Source organism: Larimichthys crocea, chromosome IV (genome assembly GCF_000972845.2).
Source record: "Larimichthys crocea isolate SSNF chromosome IV, L_crocea_2.0, whole genome shotgun sequence".
NCBI classification, from domain to species: Eukaryota; Metazoa; Chordata; class Actinopteri; family Sciaenidae; genus Larimichthys; species Larimichthys crocea.
The window spans coordinates 3,464,366-3,481,813 of record NC_040014.1 but is presented as its reverse complement, the minus strand read 5'-3'; the positions used below and the strand labels follow the sequence as shown (position 1 = coordinate 3,481,813).

At 40.4% G+C, this 17,448-nt stretch overlaps 1 protein-coding gene across 3 annotated transcripts in view; it reads left to right on the top strand.

The window, feature by feature from the left end:
- Positions 1-10,868, top strand: part of dpysl2b (dihydropyrimidinase like 2b) — a 28,779-nt gene extending 17,911 nt beyond the window's left edge. For all 3 annotated transcript variants that reach the window (XM_019268096.2, XM_019268097.2, XM_010736755.3), the window contains 9 exons: positions 516-596; positions 765-833; positions 2,474-2,594; positions 2,838-2,994; positions 3,108-3,249; positions 3,361-3,531; positions 6,410-6,589; positions 6,849-7,014; positions 7,243-10,868. In XM_019268096.2, the coding sequence (XP_019123641.1) occupies positions 516-596; positions 765-833; positions 2,474-2,594; positions 2,838-2,994; positions 3,108-3,249; positions 3,361-3,531; positions 6,410-6,589; positions 6,849-7,014; positions 7,243-7,334 (1,179 nt within the window). In that variant the 3' untranslated portion in view covers positions 7,335-10,868. The remainder of the gene's footprint in view (positions 1-515; positions 597-764; positions 834-2,473; positions 2,595-2,837; positions 2,995-3,107; positions 3,250-3,360; positions 3,532-6,409; positions 6,590-6,848; positions 7,015-7,242) is intronic.
- The last annotated feature ends 6,580 nt before the right edge of the window (positions 10,869-17,448 follow it).

Sequence of the window (17,448 nt, the reverse complement as noted above, 5' to 3'; positions counted from 1 at the left end):
TGTGATTATTGTCTGGTTGATTTTACATTCTTGTCTGTGGCTTCACATATCAGTGCAATTAGAGAATTAGTGTAAATACAGAGTCTGAATGTGACTCCAGGGTCAATTATTCGATGCTGACAACAAGTGATTGTCTGTAAATTAATTTTTCAAGAAAAAATGCTAAACCTTCTCTGACACCAGCTTCTCACGTTTAAAGAATTTTCTGCTTTTCTTCGTTTTATATGATGATTATGTTGAATTATCTTTGTGTTTGGGACTTTTTCCTTCACAAAACAAGTGATTTTAAGACACAATGAACTGAAAAATATTAGCTAGATAAATGATTAATGACAGAAACAATCTTAGTTGCAGCTTTACAGCTAATAAAATGATTGGAAATTCATAAGAAATTATTGGTAATCAAAATTATGAGCACGACAAATTAGTTCTTCCAGGAGAGGGTTGAGAGATGTGTTGAGAGAAAAAAGTAGCATTTGTGCATCAGGATAACTGTGTCTCCCTTTTCGCTGCAGGTGTATGAAGTGTTCAGCGTGATCCGTGATCTGGGAGCCATCGCCCAGGTACACGCTGAGAACGGAGACATTGTGGCTGAGGTACGACTTTTCACTCTGTAGGAGCTAGATTCTGGACAGCAACAGGCTTTCTGTCTTGGGCTTTGAGTGTCTCCTGCGTACGCCCACACACGACTCAACAACTCTTCTTTACATTGTGGCTTATTTGTGTGTGTGTTAATCTGTAAGTGTGTGTGTGTGTACATTTAGGAGCAGCGTAAGATCTTGGAGCAGGGAATCACCGGACCTGAGGGACACGTGTTGAGCCGTCCTGAGGAGGTAAGACTGACTTTCAGCACTGTACGTGCAGAACTAGGTTTGACCTTTTTGAGCTTTGCAGGCGTTGGTGTGACGTTGTTTGACAGTTTTACAGTGAAGCTATGGGTGTCTCACTGCACATCCTCTCCAGACTCACCATGTTTAATGTGAATATTTGTGGTGAGAAGCCTGGAGCCATTACAGATAAGAGCACATGCAATGTGAATCATTGCTGTTACTCATGAACATCCAGATGTGGCAACAAAGACTTGTCAGACCTAGAGCAGCTGCTTTATCGCTAAAACTTCTTAAATATTTCCTTCCTTTTATGATTATTATCATAGATTTATATTGACTAATGGTCAATGTAGCTGAAGCTGTGTCTGTATTAGCACGTTGTATACAAGTGTATACACTTAACACGTAAGCTGTAAAAACTACAAAAGTATTTTTGTGTATTTTCAGTACAACGCAGAATAAAGTGTATACATAATAACTTCACTGTTGCTGGTTGAGATGTAAACCAGCATGAAGCAGGAGCTGGTTTAACACTAAGTATTGAACAGGGTTTTGAGGCATTGGATGTCTGGACACGTATATTAGAACATCCACCCCGCAGCAATAACCTTTTGTCCTCAGGTAAAGTAAAATATTGAATGAGTGCCTTGCAGAAAAGTTGCCATAGCATTGCCGTTCCCGCTCAAATCTTGATAGCAATCCAAACTGTTATTTTTAGTGACTTCTAAAAAAAAAAGGATAATAAAAACCTTAAATCATAAATCAGAGAAAAAGAGCACACAAAAATGCCAAAAGAAAAAAGGCAATATGATCCAAAAAGGAATTACAGACAAAATGAAGGATTCACAGTGTTCTCTCTTCTTGGAACATTTTGTTAATGTTTGTCAATGAAAAAAAAAAAATCATAAATCCTGCCATCTCATTTTTCTGAATAAATTGCCAAGATTCTCTTAAGTATTCTACCTTATTTTTGTTGCTATGGATGGAAAACACATCACGGGAAAATACCAACACACGTGAAGGAATAGTTTGACATTTTGGGATATTTGCTTCTTTGCGAGAGTTAGAAAAGAAGATTGATGTCAGTCTGTACACATATACACATGTCTGTACTGTAAATATGAAGCTACAGACAGCAGCCAGTAGCACTATGATTCCAGGGGGAAATAAAAAAACATATAGACAAGAGCTGTATTAATTTTCTTATTTGGCAAGAAAGCAGATAACCACACTGCCCAAAATGAGTCACTATCCATGCTTTGTAATGAATATAAGACATAAGAATGAAAGATGGTATTAAAGTTGATTTATTCAACTCATTTCAAATGAATTGCACCTATAATTTTCAAGAACGTCTGAGAGACCATTCATTTTTATGTCATCGCACAACTCAAAGTTTTAAGGCTTTGTGATAATATGAAATTTGAAATTTATGATTTTTTAATTTTTTTTTACATAGGACAGAGAAAACAGCAATGTACGTATATTGGTAGGAATCGCAGGGAAATGATGTAGTAAGTAAAGCATGAAGAAGGGCTTCCCAGTGATTGTGGCAGAAGGAAGAGAGTCAAACTAAAGTCATTCCATCACTTTCAATTGTCACACTCTGGTCACTCATGCGAAAAAACCTCTCTCTTCTCCAGGTGGAGGCCGAGGCTGTAAACCGCTCTGTGACTGTGGCCAATCAGACCAACTGCCCTCTCTATGTCACCAAGGTGATGAGCAAGAGTGCTGCCGATGTCATCGCTCAGGCCAGGAAGAAGGGTGAGACTAAAAACAGAATACTGATCATGTGCTAATTAAACTGATGATGTTGATGTCTCTTTTCCAAAAGTAGAAACCACAGAGATGAGACTTTAAACAAAACCTCAGTCTGCGCCACCAAAACAGACATAAATACTACATTTGCTTAATTACATTTAGGTTTTGGACTAGAAAATGCTTCCAAACATTGCAGCAAACTCCATGAGTGTAGTATGTGGTGTTTTAATTGGAATGGACTTGCAGGCACTGTGGTCTATGGAGAGCCAATCACTGCAAGCCTGGGAACAGACGGTTCTCACTACTGGAGCAAGAACTGGGCCAAGGCGGCTGCCTATGTCACCTCACCTCCTCTGAGCCCTGACCCAACCACACCAGACTATCTCAACTCCCTGCTGTCCTGGTGAGATGATGATAATCCGATCAAGCTTGGACATACGTAGAAAATCTGTGAAACTGAACAAACAGTGAACGCAATGTCTCGTCTTTCTTCTTTCTACACTTTCACCTGTGTAGCGGTGACCTGCAGGTGACAGGAAGTGCACACTGTCCCTTCAACACTGCCCAGCGTGCCGTGGGCAAAGATGACTTCAGCCTGATTCCTGAAGGTGTCAATGGCACCGAGGAGAGGATGTCTGTCATCTGGGATAAGTGTGTGGTACGTATATATTTATATATACTTCTTATGCATGAAGTAACCAGTCAGATATGTCTGTTGTGCAAATGAAGTGACTCTTAGTGCTAATTAGGAAATGCTAATTCATTTCAGGTGACGGGTAAGATGGACGAAAACCAGTTTGTGGCAGTGACCAGCACCAACGCCGCAAAGATCTTCAACCTGTACCCCCGCAAGGGTCGCATCGCCGTGGGTTCAGACGCCGACCTGGTGTTGTGGGACCCAGACTTGACGAAGATCATCTCCGCCAAGAGCCACATCTCGGTACGAACTTCACGTGATAAAGAGTGAGGCCTTGCGACGTCAAATATTAAAGCTACTGTGTGATTACTTTCTATGTGATTGCTTTTTGACACGGGCGCCAAACTCATACATTTTCTATGCATAGTGTCTGTTAAAGGCTACTCAGGTTACTAGTGTTGTGAATGCACATAGTAATGGCTAAAAGAATGAGTAGCTTCAAATAAAAATAATAATTTTATAAGTCCCTGTCGTGCAGACATGAAGCACAAAGTGCACACAAGGAGGGACTTCGATGAGGAAACAAGGTTAAGCAGAATGTTAAATTAGCAATTAGGTAAAGTAAGAAATCGGCTTGTTGTTAAACAAAAAAATCAACATGAAAAACAACCTCAAATAAAGTTTTAGGACTCAATTACTGACAAAAATCTTGTTATGTATGTGGCTTTGTACATGTGGGAAACTATTCTGCATAATTAGGATCACATCGCTTTGTGTAGAATTATGATTTCAGTTTATTTAAGAACCAAACCATGAATAATAGCCCTAGACCACAAGGTACAAAAAGTATGTGAAGAAGGTTGTCCACATGTAAACATGAAGGCTGTGAACATTACTCTCACTTTGTTAAAAATAGCAAATGTGATAGTGATTCTAAACAAAGCACTTCTTAGATTCACACAAAAGCACTATTCACTGTGCGATAGTTATTAATAACGAGAATGCAGTTAATGTAAATGATGATAGCCAGAACCTCTGGACTATTAGTCCATTTTTTTTGCTGTATGGCTGTGACTGTTGAACAGGGTGTGGGCCTCACACAGTGTCAAGGGAGTGATGTCATCCTTAAAATCTGCCAGAGAACTGGAACACATCGTGTCTGATTGTTAGCAGGCAGATCCCTGTGCATCTGTGTGTGTGTGTGAGAGAGAGAGAAAGAAAGACAGAAAGACTATTGCCGTGTAGGTTCTTGGAATCCGTTAGCATAGGCCTGTCATGTTCTTTGGTTTCTTTTTATTCCGCTTAGTCAGAAAAATGACAGACTTATGTTCATGGGAGAAACTACTCATTTGGAGTGTGTATGCATATATACATGTGTGTGTGTGTGTGTGTGTGTGTGACAGCCCAGCCTACTGGTGATCTCATTTCAGGCTCTCAGAGTCCACCATGACCTCAGACTTAGCTCCAGTAGCTTCTAGGAGAGAGCAGTCATGCAGCTTCCAAATTCGTCACACAGCAACCTCCCCACCCGTCTCTGTCCACACACACACACACACACATATACAAACACACACCCGCCCACACCAACCATACGACCCTCAGCTTCTTCTCCGTCCTCTGGCCTGAGAACTGAGGCCACTGTGCCACATCACGTCAGCTGGTTTTCCCCACCGATTAGCTTTGCTTTCTTTATTAGCATTAGAAGTCAGAGGGAACGCTTTTAACTAAACCAGTTAAGCTCCTTTCACTAGTGCACTTTGATCCACAAACATTCTGGCGATTTTACATGGCGGCATCACGTATGAACGCAAACTGAAAGTCCATCAACATCGCTCTGGCAGTTTTTCAGATAAAGGCTTAGTGAGATTTTCATAAATCTAAAGCAGGAACATTCCCAGATACAGCATGTGCTGCGGGGAGGTTACGTCATCCTTATGATAGGGGAAAACAATCAGGAGGAGAAGGTAAATCACTGTATCTCTGCTTTGAAGGTATTTCAATGGCGATTTAATGTATCTGCATTCCTGTTATGAGACACAAGCAGCCATAATAAAACATCACAGGAGCTCAGCTGTCAGCTGGCAGGTGGGAATTTCGACCTGCCTTAAGTCTAAAAACACAACCAAAATAACTATACCATGCTGTGGATACTGTGCAAAATCTTCAGTGCAAAAAGCCAAGAGGTTGTAAAATACTGATATAATAAAAGTCAGATACTTCAGGCCAAAAACTGCGTTTTGGTTCTGCTGTGTTCTGATTGATTGATATGGATGTATTGGTTATAAGATTGACGTTGTTTGGGAATGATAAAACATTTGATGTGAATAACCGAGTGAAAGATTTATGAAGCAGACTTCAGCTTCATCTGAAAAAAAAAATCTGTTACAACCTGCGTTTCATCAAAACTTTGAAGGGGTCAAATATGACAGCTCAATGCTGAACAATGTTCCAACTAATGAATGAAATCTGTGAGGTTCTCGGTGGAACTGGCAGCACCCATTGGCTTTCAACAGCCTTGTAACCAACACATATAAAACAGGCAACACTGGTTAAGTTCAACCTACAATGTGAGTAATTTACAAAAACGTTGCAACTGATCCCATGTTGGGTTGAGTAGAATGGAACACAACCAAACATTGATGAGTATAGGTTTACTTGGACCGCCGTAACCACACATAATAAGTGATTACAACCAAGCATGACAGCTCTTTTCACTTGTAAGAACCAGAGCTACTCATGTGTTGACTCATGGTAAGATACCCCAATGAGTTCAGGAGTAAGACTCCCGTAAACAGCCTCCTTTGGGATGATAAGGTAGAGTGAATGTTGGCACATTTGTCGTGTTTCAAATCCATTATTTAGGCAGACTGTGGTCACCATGGTGACTATAAAATGTCAGTAAAGGTCTGTCATGTGTGAACTTGCCGTGGAATGTTCTGTATGGGAAACCTTTGCTTGAATACAAAACTGTGACTTCCTCAGATAATTGATCTCACCAGTGACAAGTGTGTGAAAGGGTTTTTAGTCAGTCCTGTGAATCTGCAGCAGCAACAGAGTGCAGCTCCTTCCCCTGAAGTGACCTGAACATTTATATACCTGCTGAATAACCCACATAAACTGAATTTATTCACTTTTGAATTAACAAACTTTCATTTACTTCTACATCGTGGCTCTCCTCTAGGCTGTGGAGTACAACATCTTTGAAGGTACGGAGGTGCGCGGCGGGCCTCTGGTGGTGATCAGCCAGGGCAAGATCGTCTTGGAGGAAGGGAACCTCCACACCACTGAGGGCTCGGGACGCTACGTGGCCCGAAAACCATTCCCGGACTACGTCTACAAGAGGATAAAAGCTCGCAGCAGGGTACAATAGTGCTTTTCAAAACTTGTCTAGTGAGGCTGTGGTTGTTGTTGGAGGACGGCACAGGAGTTAGTAATAAATGTTGCTTCATACGCCCAGCAATTTTTTATAATGATCGATGATTGTTTTGTGGAAAGCTGGAGGGGCAATGCAGCTTGTTGCTAGATCATTGTAATACGTGCCTGCAGTCCCTCTTTGGGGATGGAATATATCCTTGTCCGTTTTCACTGCCATGAATGTAGTGTCTGTTCTTAAAATGCAGCTGGCTGAGCTCAGGGGTGTACCCAGAGGACTGTATGATGGTCCGGTCTGCGAGGTGTCAGTCACACCTAAAACCATGACTCCTGCCTCCTCTGCCAAGACCTCACCTGCCAAGCAGCCCAACCAGCCTGTCCGTAACCTGCATCAGTCTGGATTCAGCCTATCTGGTCAGTTGGTCCATTTACTACTCTTTGATTACTTGATACTGATAACACACGATTGGTTCCATTTTGGGCAGGATTGGTCAGTTGGCCAGTGGGACAAATTGACACCAAGACTGACTTGCCATACAGGATCACCAGCAGTGAACACATTTTCTTACCCACAAAAACAACTTTTGTATTCTTGCAGCATGTAAACACATCTTTGAATAGCCATCTCTCATTCTCTCACAGGTGCTCAGGTTGACGACAACATTCCTCGTCGGAACACCCAGCGCATCGTGGCGCCACCAGGCGGCAGGGCCAACATCACCAGCCTGGGTTAGAGCTCCATCCTCAGCCGCTGAGGAGGAAACAAAGAACCGAGGAAGGACGGCCCACGGGAGCTGAGGGGGTCGAGAAACCGCATAACGACATCTGGAGCCGAACCCGTCACACCAGCGCCTGAACGGGCCATCCGTCTGCCTCGATCTTTCACCTCCTCCTTCGCTGCTTTTCACGTACCCACTCTCCTCCTCCCCAAACCCTGATCCTAGAGGACACAGTTAGAAACAAAAACAAACAAAAAAAAAAGGTCTGCCTCATATGATGAAAAAAAGAGAAAAAAATGAAAACACTCCTTATTTGAGCACTTTTGACTGCATTGTTTTGTTTTTTTATACCGTACTTTCTCCCTGCCATGTATCCTTTTGATGTTTGTTTTACTGTTATTTTAATAGAGGGGTGATGTGAGACTAAACTGAATTGATAGAGTTAAGAAAAGAGGATCATTTTCATGCAGGATGTCCATCGTATTTTCATTCTTTCTTTTCATTTTGGGAGTAGTCTAAATGGAGCATGGGTACAAAAACCAGTATTGTTATTCCTGCTTTTCTTAAACAGGCCAAACAGTAGGTTCCTTGAAATTGAAACAGTCTTACAGTTTATTCAGCCGACAAGAATCTAATACGTCCTTCAGGCTGTTGACTATGTGGTTTTATATTATGTTGCATTTCAGTTGCTTCACTTTCCTGTGCTTCGCCGTCTGCCCAAAAAACGCTACTCTCAATGTCCAACCGATAATTCGCTATGAGGACGGCCTTAAGATAAAAAAAAAATTGAACAACACAGCAAACATTTATTAGAGTTATAGACTGCCTGCACTGGCTCTCATCTCATGTATTTCCCCCTTGTGGCTTTGCTAAGGTACAAAAGTTAAAAAACATATTCCATATTTGGCAGCTGCCTTACAGCTTGTGAGTCTTGTGGAGCAGAAGGAAGTTTGGCATGTAGTAAACAGAGCTTTATGTCTCATCTTTGAGCATCAGGGCGTCTTTAAGTGTGAGAATTGTAAGAAGGATTAAAGGAGAAGAGAGAGAGTTGTATTCGCTGTCGCTTCAAACCTTTCCTCGCCTTATTGTCTCTCAATGCCGTCCCTTTTTTTTTAGAGAGCTCATACAAGTGCAGGGAAGGTGCCATTCACGACGCAGCTACATATTTTCCAGCTTGTTTGCATTCCTGTGAATCATAAAAGATCCACTTTTTTTTTTGACAGCTGTTGAAGCACCTGCCCATCACCAACCAGTGCATTTACATACAGAATGTTTCTTCTCCTCCTCCTCCAAATGTGACTGTTTTATACTCATCAGAATCCCTCTTTCCTTTCGACTCTTTATGTGCCTGAACCCACAGAAGTTGTACTGATAGTTTGATTTGTTTTTCTCGTTTTGTTGTTCTTTTTGAGGTAAGTGAAGGATGTAAGATAAAAAAAAAAGAAAAGTTGTAAAATAGCCAGGATTAACCGATTCAAAGGTGCCAGATTTTGCGCTTTCTTAGGGCCTATTCTGTCGGTAGAGCCCCCTGTAAAGACGAAAAATGCTCGATATCTTGAAATGTTCTAATGTTTTAGAGTTTTTAACTTGTTGTCAAACTGCTTTTTAGTGTCATTCTGTAACTAGGTGCCTAAGGGCTGAGCACTATTGATTTACGCTTGAAAGTAGACATGAGCTAATGTACTTCTGAATAGTGTGCAGTGTTGATGTGTGAGGGATGGGACACGCACAGCAGACACCTTATTGTTGTGGACGTGATGTCAATCTGGGCTGTGTTGAGCGCTCATATGTTCTTGTTCTTTTTTTTTCTTTTTTTTTTGCATGATCTGGTTTTCATTAAGCCAAGCAACTGATTGCCTGTGTTCGATCTTATGTCAACGAGGTCTTGGCCACCATCTGCACCATTCTGCAGGCGTTTTTTTTTTTTTTTTCTTCCCAATGACTCAGCAGGGCCATAACCAGGGGCCAGTTACATAAATGTAGATTAAGATTAGTCTGTGCTTTAGACTGGCCTTAAAGTCTTTAGACTAGTCTGATTAAGACCATCTCATGCAGAGAGCTTTATAGCAACCTGTGAGAGATAGCTTTAGCTTTAGTTAGCTTTGGACAAATCAGTTTGTCATTTGATGAAGTCATTTGAAGTCTGTCTTCATGCAACTGGCCCCTGACTCACTTACACACATGTACATAAATACATAATGTAGATATACAAACTTACACCACCTCTGTCTGTGCTTTCAACCCCAGTTTTTCAGGCGTCCACCCCTCTGATTTAACTGGGAGGCCATAGAAGGCGAAGTCTGCCACCGTTACGAATGGTATATGTATTTAAAGAATCTGAAGCAGGGCAGATGTAACAAATGCATGCCCCTGAGCCATTCAGAGATGAGACAAGATAGGAATGGGAAATGGAAACTCGATCTCCACGGCAACCCACACATCACACAACAAGGTTTTTGTAAGTCGGGAGTGTTGAATTTTATCACCTCTGTCTGACTAATTAACATCGTATTGATACTTGTAGCTTACTGGAGCTTCCCTGTGTTCTCATAGACACAATCTACACTCACTGCTGCTACACTGAAGTATGTGGGTGAAGACATGGGAGGTCCTCAAACACTAACAGTTGGGTAGTATGCTTCTTGTATTTTTGTATTCAGTTTGTCTGCCTCTCTCTCTCTTTCTCTTCCTTTCACTCTCTCTCCTTCCTTTCATTCTTCCTCTCCCCTCCCTCCCCTGGCTCATTTGTTGTTTCTGGCTGTTGCTGTGGCGACAGACCCCTCCACTCTCACAGGGTTCTGCTTTTTGTTTGTCATGGCAACGCATGTCAGATTGGAGGTTGCCATTGGCAACTCATCCTGACCTGGTGCTGTTAGTACAGCTTTGCGCCTGCACACACACACATACACACACACACACGTTTTTATAATTATTGTGTGCATTTCTACATAATCCTGTGCTGAGTTGCGTGGAATCCAGAATCCTTTTCTGCTTTAGAAGAATCTATTAGAGTTGAAAGCATACTACAGAATATAATAGAAAGACACACACACACACACACACACACACACACACACACACACACACACACACACACACACACATCAAACAGCCGTTGCTGCGATGCAGCACCAATGCCTGAAGAATTGACTTGGATATTAAAATCCAGCTGTCGTCGCTGGCATCCTCGCCGTGTCCCATGCCTCCTCAATTTACACACACTAAAACACACACTTATACTCCTTTAATGCTCTGTCAGCTTGGATGCTTTTCTATGCCATATTATGCTAATGATATATGAGTGATATGTATGTACGCAACGTGCTGCAGACTGAGAGGAGCTTCCTTCCCTTCAGAGGTTGTTGATGCTGTTGAAACACCTTCTTGCCCCTGACCCCTTTCGTCCCACTCTGTAAGCCTTTACCCCCCTTTGTGAAAGTGAAACTGTGTGATGGTATTTGTCTTGGTGGCTGTGGGGTTACGGGGATGCTTGCTCACTATGGAAAAGTGTCAAATCCCATGGATGGTGATGTAAAAAAAAAAAAAAAAGGAAAAAAAGAAACAAAAACACACACACAAACACAAGAACTTCAAAGAATAAAAGAAAATGAGAAAAAAAGGAATGAAATCTCTTGTTTCTTGTGTTTCCTGACGTTCATGTTTTATGTTAGAGGCTGTCTGTAAGTCATTAAATATAGTACCAAAAGAAAAACAGGCACAATGAGAAAACAACTATCTCAAACAAAATAGGCTACTATATTAAGAGGACCTTTTCTTTGCTTCTGTCTGTGGATATTATCAAAGAAGAGTCAGACGGGATGATTGGAATGCCGTTTGGCTTTTGGCCACGGATACATCACAGCCAGTTTGGAACACTTACTTGTTGAAGGAAATGCAACATTAGAGGTGTTCAGCACATGTACGAATGAATTTTTTTAACACCAAGTCCTCATCTGAACTTAGTTTACTGAATCATCTTACTGACTCAATCAATGGGTGTTTGAACTGGACCTCCACTCAGCTGTGACGCAATATTTTTCTTCATGGCTAAAAACCAACTGAAAGATCTTAAAAGCCACAGAAACGGTCATATTAGGATAACTCTGTAGGGAATAGCTGCAGAACTAACCTCATGCAGTGCTTACACTATTGACGCGCTGTCCAACCACGTGTAAAAGCAAACTAGTAAGAGCAGAAACCAAAAAAAAAGTTGGGATGTGGATAAAAATACAATGCAATGATTGAAAGATACTTTTTGACCTATATTCTAGTTTAAAGACGAGATATTTAATGTTCAAACTGATGTGGTTGATTGTTTTTTGTAAATATACTCTCTGAATTTGATGCCTACAACATGTTCCAAAAAGGTTGGGACAGGAGCGACACAAGATGATCAAAACACCAGTTTGGACAGGTTAATTGCTAACAGATGATGGTATCATGATTGAGTACAAAATGGGCATCCTCAAAAGGCTCTGCCATTCAAAAGGATGGAGTGAGCTTTGTGAAAAAACTGTGTGGACAAATACTCCAATAGTTTAATCATCTAAAATATATAATATGATTAAAGGATTTAGAGAATCCAGAGAAATGTCTGCATGTGGGGCAAGGCTGAAACCTAACATTAGACATCCATGATCTTCCAACATTATTGTATAAAGGATATTAGTACATGGGTTTAGGAAGACCATTGTCGATACACAGACTCTGCCATGCCTGAGGGGTCGAAGGTCACAGGCATTCAGTGTTGGTTTTTGGGCCTTGCCACTTAGGTGCAGAAGTTTCTTTGGATTCTTTGAGTCTTTAATCATATTATGGATTACAGATAGTGAAAGCTATACTTTTCTTCAATTGTACACAGAGACTGACTCACAAAGTGGTGGATCTTGTTCCCTCCTTGCTTGTGAGTCTTTCGAGGATGCCCCGTTCATGATACTATCACCTGTCACCAATGGACCTGTTTACCTGTGGAATGTTCCACAGGTGATTTTGATCACCGTTTTGTTGCCTTGTCCCAACTTTATTGGAACATGTTGCAGGCATCGAATTCAGATGTGTGTGAAGAAGAGTGTATATTCACAAAAAAATAATGACGTTTATCAGTTTAAACATCAAATATCATGTTTCTCTACTGTATATCTCTACTATTCTCTACTATAGAACTACTGACCATCAGAAGCAGTGCTGAAAGGTAAATGCAGTCATTTAGATTACAAAAAAATTGCATAAGCTACATAGTCCAGTAATGGCAAATCTTTGAAGTCAACGTTGTTATTGGTAAAGCCTCCTTCTAGAGCAGTTTGCATGATTATAGTTGATCTGTCGTGACCCAACAAGGCTGACTGAGAATTTCTGTGTCCAAGTGTGTTTCCTTTGATAGTCAAAGACATTCAGGTTAGGTGACCTGGAAAGGCTAAATTGCATGTAGGTGAATGTGTTTCCATCCATTAGCCCTGTGATAGACTCCACTTTGTGCTCAGTGCATGCTGGGACAGTGTCCAGCTTGACTGGATAACCAGGTCACAATAAATTGGTCATTTTAAACAACACACTTCAGCATGAACTTCTCTGTTGCTGCATAGTTCATGCAGTAAATCACTACTAGGATGATGCATTACATGCCACTAGGTGGCAGTGCTGTCATCTTGTTCACTCACTACTCCTTGCTTCATGTCTTATTATTTCAGCAGTTAGATAGAGACGTCTGTGGCACATCTTCTGCAGCTTTTATTATAAATCACTCATGTTAGTTAGATAATAAAATACATTCAACAATCACAGTAATCTTAATGTTAAACTGACACATGAGCCAGCATTGAAATGTGGAATATAGTAAGTGGTAACCAACTATCAACCTACCAGGCCCTGTTCCCAAAATCCACAATTTTCTGCCATGTAATGAATTAAAACTATTTCCAACATAAAAGCGTTCTTTGAATTCAGAGGCACTTTCATGTTCCTTCCTTAGAGGCACATGAAAAACAGCAAGAAAAGATGATAAAACACACGCAGAGTGAATTAACTTGAAGACTTGAATGAAGATTTAATGAAAAGTGTAATTTTTGTATTTTCCCATAGGTCAGTGATTTTCTCTTTGTGTTTAATTCTAGCTTTCATTTTAAAAGGAAAGTGGTTAAAGGCCATTTCAGCTTCCGTTATGAGAGATACGTCTTGTTTCTAATCCATGAAATGATTAAATATGATGTTTATCAAGTGTGTTCTCTGCCCACAGGTAGATTTTCACAAAGAGGATCCACAGTATCTGAAAGTGTGTTTGTCTTAGCCAATGTATATCACCATGGTGGTCCCTCTAATGTCATACAGGGCCCTCTAGTGGCCTCTTTATGTCAGGTCAGGGATCTGACACAGTAGGGTGCACAAGTTGCAAGTTTCAAACTCACTCTTTGTATCACTTGGCTATCATCTGAATGGCTTCCATCCATCTATTCATTTTCTCTGCACACTTATTCTGGTCATGGAGGAGTGGAGCCTATTTCAGGTGGGGATAATCCCTACTCAGTCAGACAGGACAGGTCTATCTTTCATACTCGCATTCACACACATAGACAGTTTAAAGTTTACCTGAGCTACATGTCTTTGGACTGAGGGGGGAAACTGGAACACGGGAAGACAGAACGAATTACTCTTGCATAGCGCAGCCATATCGCCTATAAATTACATAACATATGGTTGGAGTATGAAGGCTGGTTGTAAAAAACATTGTGTAGCTCGGTCATGCACAAAGACGGTGTCATCTTAGATTTGTGGTTGTTATGACAGATTCCAATAGTGCTTTCACCGTGCAATAAAATAAAAAATCTTCTTAAACCTCTCAAGCTGCATAATCCACTTCTTTATTTGCTCAGTGTGCTCCCAACACCCATGTTTTTGCCAAAATATGTCAAAACAGACTGCTTTTCCCAGTGTCATGACAGTACAGGGTGGTAGGGGTTATGCTTAAAATAAAAAAGTCACCTTTGCTGCACAAAAACAAATTCTGTCAGGACAATAACTAAATAAAATGTTAAGCCAATTTCTGCTCTTTGAATTTGTAGGTCAAACAAAACAAACTCTAGAATAGGGTAGAATAAAATATATACTTGCAATGCAAATGTGGAGACATAGTGGAGTGTGGGCAGCACCCTGGGAGCAGTTCAGGGTTCAGTACTTTGCTCAGGGGCACCTCGGCTGTGCCCAGGAGGTGAACTAGCACCTCTTCAGCTCCACCTTCCATTTTTTGGTCCATGCTAGACTTGAACCGGCCACCCTCCAGTTCTCAAGGCAAATCCAGCAAAAACAGCCTGAGCTACTAAACTACTACTAAATGACTAAATCAAATAAAATTTCTGATTTTGGATGAATAAATACATTCAAATCAAGGTTCAACCTTTTTGTATCTAGCCATCGAGTCTACCTGAAAACATTTTCTACCGTTCAATCCAGGCTGGTAACACTTCTTAACATCTTAACACTTCACATTGGTTCATTTAAAGAATTTCACAGGGGTGTAAAATTTTGTTAGCTTGGCAATGTTCTCTTCTTTTTCTTTAGATTTTCTGAGGTGTGAAAGTATGAAGTACAATATGTAATACTTTCAAACAACCTCAAGGTTGATATGAGCCGTATACACCTTTTGTAAACCTGCTGAACCATTCAGTCAGCGCAGTGTTTATTTGAGTGGAACGCTTAAAGCTGCCTTGATTCTGTGTGCGCTGTAAGATGAAATGGAACACTGACCAGACAAGTGTACTGACCTTTGGACAAGTGTACTGACCTTTTCAACACCAGCCTGGATTTTAGAAATAAGTCCAAAAATGGCTTATGCTTGTTTGCTGCCTGAAGGCTACAATACAGGCCTCAGCATTGTTTTTATCTCCACAAGCTTTTATGTATAGCATCATCACTGTGCTGCTAAGGAAACTAAACACCTCCGAGTCCATCACTCCGCTCAGTTACTGTGAAAAAATGTTATCTGATATTTGAGGCACAGAATTTGAGGCAAAATGAAGAGATTGTATGCCTAGGCACTATGCGAGTAGCTGAGATGTGAAAGGTGTTCCGTCCAGAGTAACTTGAACAAATCAGGAAGGAGACCTCAGTGCACCACATGTCAGCTGACTGCTTTTCAAAGAAACGTTCAATGACATGCATCTCTCCTGCACACAGAGACTTCAAGTCTTTGCTAATTAATTTGTGTTCAAGGCTGTCAACATTCAATTTAGTTATTTCAAGTCCATGCACACAGTAAGCTTTAACAACTCCAGAAGAGGTCAGTTATTTTCTTCATTTATGCAACGAATGCGTGGAGTCATTCAAATATTTCTTTTGTGTTGTGTTATTTCTTTTATTGTGTGCTTTAACTTTCTTAGAAGCGGAATAGAAATGTGAGGAAGCTTAACAAAGCTCATTTTTACTTGAGCGTCTGCACTAACATCATGCCACACCGTTATATAAACTAGTTTGTATTCCTGTTCAGTCACTGTTTGGTTCTGGCAAAGAGCCTGCAGATGCACTGCCTGCTTCACTCAATGGAACAGATGCAGGATTTGTTTTTCTTTAAGATCTTCAAGGACCTGCACACATGGCCATATAGGTTTCTTTAGTGGTTGATAAACCTTTGCTCAAGTTGAAGTTTGGAGGAGCTGTGCTTGAAATAACATGAGGTGACCCAACTCAGCGTAACAGTTAGAACAATTGGTCTCTAGAAGAGGTTTAATCAGAGGAAACAAGTGCAAACATCTGTGTAGGCATCACATTTTGTCAAATGTTAGTCTATGAGCAACCCACATTATCATCCCAATACCCTGGGAAACTTATGAGTGTGAGCTGTCTTCCTTTTCTTAGAGCTTTTTTTTTTATGAATTAAATTATGTGGGAAGACAACCAGTCACAATACAGTGTGATTATAATGCAATATTATAACATGACTGTACCCCTGCCTTCATATTTATATTTAGTAGCTAAATTTGCTAGCATGTTTAATTGAATACGCAAAAGTATGATATCAGCTCGTCTAACTCAATAGTGTTTTATTTAAAAGATCCATGTGTAGGATTTAGTGGCATCTAGTGGAGGATGGACAGACTAGACACTGAGACCAGTGTTTAGTGTGTCCGTTCTGGGCTACTGTAGAAACATGGTGATTCAACATAGTGGACTCTGTGGAGGAGGACCTGTGGAAGACATAAGAAGCTCATTCAATACTCCTAAACTCTATCATTCTACAGATTGGCAGTAGTAGAGAGAAAGAGAAAAGGGAGGACCTCCTGCAACTTTTGCAGATGGATAGACCTTGCACCCATAATTCATTCAATTCAATTCATGGTGGACTGAAAATATAGACTATGTCTATAAAAGACAATCTGATGGAAGCACTCGCATAAAGAAACGTGATTAACTTTTTTCCAAACTTTTAAATCTGTATAATTGCTAAAATGAAGGACATCTGGATTATTAGAGTTGTCAGCATTTCAACAAACAATTTACAAATTCAACAGACACGACAAATTAGCATTGGTTCAGATAAATGTAAGTCCAGTAATAACTCTCCTTTTGTCTTTGTCAACATGATTGATGAGACTGAGACTGAACCAATATGTAAATATACTGTAAAAGTAAAAGGTGCAGAGTATGTGATCATTTACATTTACAGACTACAAATGTATATGCACACAACAAATTAAGCAGTTATTCATTTTTAGTTGTATTAACATTTTGTATGCAGCTGTGGTCCAATCCATCCAACTAAATAAATACTTAAATCTGCTCCACAGGAAGAACATTTGCCAAAAAAAAAAAAAGATTGCCTTGGCATAAAACTTTAAATAAAAGAACCTTGTCCAATTTAATTCACGCTGACTGACAGGAATTTATCACCTTTTGTGTTGCAACATATCATCTTAACGTTCAGTGGAACAGAAAATGTTTCAAGTAAATAACAGAGTGGGGAAATTAGCAACGCCAATGCCAAGACTCGCATTTGCAAGTAGGCTACTCCATTTAGTAGATTTGCACAAACATCAGTGGAGACACCTATGTTATTATTTACACCTGAGAGCATCTGGCACACAAGAGTATCATTAAGTAGTTGTGCAGTGGGTGGATATGATGTAGTTAGAAACTTTTTCAT